This window comes from Helobdella robusta, assembly GCF_000326865.2.
Source record: "Helobdella robusta unplaced genomic scaffold HELROscaffold_5, whole genome shotgun sequence".
Taxonomy (NCBI): domain Eukaryota; kingdom Metazoa; phylum Annelida; class Clitellata; order Rhynchobdellida; family Glossiphoniidae; genus Helobdella; species Helobdella robusta.
This window is the reverse complement of record NW_008705254.1, coordinates 6,700,590-6,703,948: the sequence shown is the minus strand read 5'-3', so window position 1 is coordinate 6,703,948 and position 3,359 is coordinate 6,700,590. Positions and strand designations below refer to the sequence as shown.

General features: G+C 41.0%; 1 protein-coding gene across 1 annotated transcript; it reads left to right on the top strand.

Moving 5' to 3' along the window:
* Positions 1 to 514: 514 nt before the first annotated feature.
* Positions 515 to 3,177, top strand: HELRODRAFT_163839 (hypothetical protein; the record flags this gene model as incomplete). The annotated part of the gene is made up of 3 exons (XM_009027602.1): positions 515 to 815; positions 1,007 to 1,247; positions 3,060 to 3,177. The coding sequence occupies 3 exons, from the start codon at positions 515 to 517 to the stop codon at positions 3,175 to 3,177; spliced, it is 660 nt and encodes a 219-aa protein (XP_009025850.1).
* Between the last annotated feature and the right edge of the window lie 182 nt (positions 3,178 to 3,359).

Below are 3,359 nucleotides of genomic sequence, written 5' to 3'. Positions count from 1 at the left end.
TGCCACTGGCGACCTGTTGATAGTAATTAACAAATATGATGCGGAGGGAAGCAAAGGATTGCAGAAAACCATTTCTGAGATATTAAAAGATGAGGCAACGGTCGTGTGTAGAGGACCGCAGGAGGATCTCAAAATAATAGATCTAGATGATGTTACAACAAAAGAGGACATCCTAACAGCTTTTCAAAAAGCGGCAGTGACAACTCCAAAATTGCAATGAACAATATAAAATCGATTCGAGGCACACAGGTTGTTTTTATAACCTTGGCAGTCCATACTGCAAAAAAGATTATGGGCAAACATAGCAAAATCAAAATTGGATGGGTAAACTGCAGAATCGTGCCAGTAAAGAAGCCAAACAAATGTTTCAAATGCAGGCATTACGGTCATCTTGCAATACAATGCAAGAGTACAATAAACAGATCAAAACTTTGCATTAGATGCAAAAAAGGTGGTCATAAAATTGCAGAGTGCAAGAACGAGGCCCGATGTGTTTTATGCGCCGAAATAAACCATGCAAATAATTGTGCTCATGCAGCTGATACCGCAAAATGTAAAGTTTACAAAAACGCGGTGCTGCGTGTTAAATGAAAAAAACTTAAAAGTGAAGATTCTGCAGCTAAACATAAACCACTGCGAGGCGGCACATGATCTGCTTATGCAGACTGTGCGAGAGCTAAAAGTAGATCTGGCAATAATATCGGAACCCTATAAACATTTGAATACACAGCCGTGGGAAATGGATAGCATTGCAGGAGCAGTCATCTGGTCCTGTGCCAAACTTCCTTTTCAAAATGTTATAAATTCAGAGGCAGGTTTTGTAGCAACAAAAGTATAAGATATATATTTTTATAGCTTTTATGCTCCGCCCAGCTTTCCGTTTGATAAATTTGTGAACTTCCTTGATAGACTGACCCAGAGTGCAAAGCAGTACTTTCTTGTGGCCATAGCTGGAGATTTTAATGCCTGGGCTGTAGACTGGAGCAGTAAAAAAACAATGCAAGAGGGAATGCGCTTTTAGAAGCCATAGCAATATTAGATGTTGCCCTGTTGAATAACGGAGATAAACCCACATTTGTTAGAGGAGAAACGAACTCAATAGTGAACCTCACATTTGTAAGCTGCTGCCTAGTAAAAGGAAACTTTCCATGGAAAGTTATGGACATCTACACGGCAAGCGACCATAGTGCACTACTCTGCGAGATGACCACTGGCTTCAGCTCTAGATGTATACACGAACAAATGCTGTCGGATGGAAAGCAAAGACCTTTGACTCAAATACTTTTATGGTGGCCCTAAACCGTAAACCATTGGCAGCTCAAAGCGCTAAAAAGAATGCAGAGAAATTGACAAAAAGATTAGTAAAAGTTTGTGATGTGGGTATGCCCCGTAAACATTATGTGGACAAGGGATCATCAGGATCACTGGTAGAATGCAAACATAGATGCTCTTCGGAAAGAGTGTCTCAAAGCAAAAAGAGCATCACAACATGCATGGGAAAAGGCAAATTTTTTGGAATTGGAAGGAGTGTACAAGAAGACTCGCCTAGAACTCAACAAGGCCATTAAAGGTAGTAAAAGAAAATGCTGGTTGGAGCTCATCAACGAAGTAGAAAAGGATCCATCGGTTTTGCTACATTTAAAAGGACAACCAATGCCTTGCTCACATGCCCAAAACTATTAAAAAAAATTGTTCATAGCCTGTTTCCTAAACAAAATGGGAACTATGACTGCATAAAACAATACGAGGCTATTGATGTTCCACCGGTCACAAAAATTTAATTGATGGAAGCCTGTTACAGAATTAAAAATAATAAAGCCCCGGACTTAGATGGAATTTCTAACAATGCCTTGAAAACAGCTATAAAAGAGGCACCGGAATTATTTTTGGATGTCTATAATGCATGTATTAAAGAGGGAGTATTTTCATGTAGATGGAAGCAGCAGAGGTTGGTTCTCATCCCGAAAGGAAAAAAGCCACCGGGAGACCCGTCATCTAATCGCCCATTATGTATGCTAGACACAGCTGGGAAAATACTGGAAAGAATTATCAACCAAATGATTGAACAAAAAGTGGATCCTCAATTGACTGACAACCAGTTTGGTTTCCGGAAAGGCCGTTCAACGTTAGATGCTATTGGTGCTGTAGTTTAAAAAGCTAGAGATGCCATTGCGAAAACAAGAAAGAGAGACGAAGTACTGTCTGGTGGCCTCGTTGGACATTAAAAATGCTTTTAACTCTGCTAACTGGGACGCATTTTGCATGCTCTTGAAGAGTTGGATGTACCATCATTCCTAAAACGAATGGTAGCAAGCTATTTTACAGAAAGAATACTGAGGTACGACACAAAAACAGGACCACAACAATACAATGTCGCGGGGGGTGTAACCCAGGGAACAGTACTAGGGCCTTTCCTGTGGAATGTTATGTATAACGTCGTTGAAATTGAAACTGCCATTCGAGGCCAGCTTGGTGGCATATGCCGATGATGTGGCCATGGTTGTCGCTGTGAAACATCTTGAGAAAATAAAGTATATTTTTAACACCTTTTTTGCAAAAATTAGTGAATGGATGGATTCAGTCCACCTGAAACTAGCAAAACACAAGACGGAGGCAGTACTTATCACAGGAAAAAGGCCAGCAGAAACCGTTACGCTGTCACTTGGAGAACAGGAAATAACGACACAGCCTTACATACGGTACTTGGGGGTGATGATTGATAGTCGACTTAATTTAAACAGCAAGTTGAACATGTTTGCACTAAAGCAACTAAAGTGAGGGTAGCCTTGTCACGCTTAATGCCTAATGTGAGATGTCCCAAACAAAACAGGAGGGTGTTAGTGTCTTCTGTTGTCACGTTGATACTAACATATGGGATTCCAGTCTGGATCGATGAACTCAAGCATGGTTGCTTCCGGGCATACCTTTATCGTTTTGGGCATGATGTTTTTCCAGAATGCCCATCCTGTCCAGGAAAAAATGAAGATGCGGAACACGTATTCTTTGAGTGCCCTCGCTTCCACAGGCCTAGAGAAACTTTGGAAACTGTTCTTCAACAGAGAATACAGCCAGAGAGTATTACTAAAACTATGCTTTCATCAAAAACTGCATGGGATGCAACTGATGCGTTTGCATCCTATATCCTCCACAAGTTGGGCACAGAAAGGCAAAGAATAAACAATAATTAAAGATAGAAGGCTGATGGTAGTTATTCAAATGTTGCAGCTTTCTCTAAAACAGATGAACTAGCGAACTGCTATGATCCTCCCTGCGCGTAGTAAAGGATAACGGTGGGCCAGCGAGGGAAATAGAGGCCAGATGATGAGGAGGTTTTTAGTCGGTATGGGTTCTACTCGAGT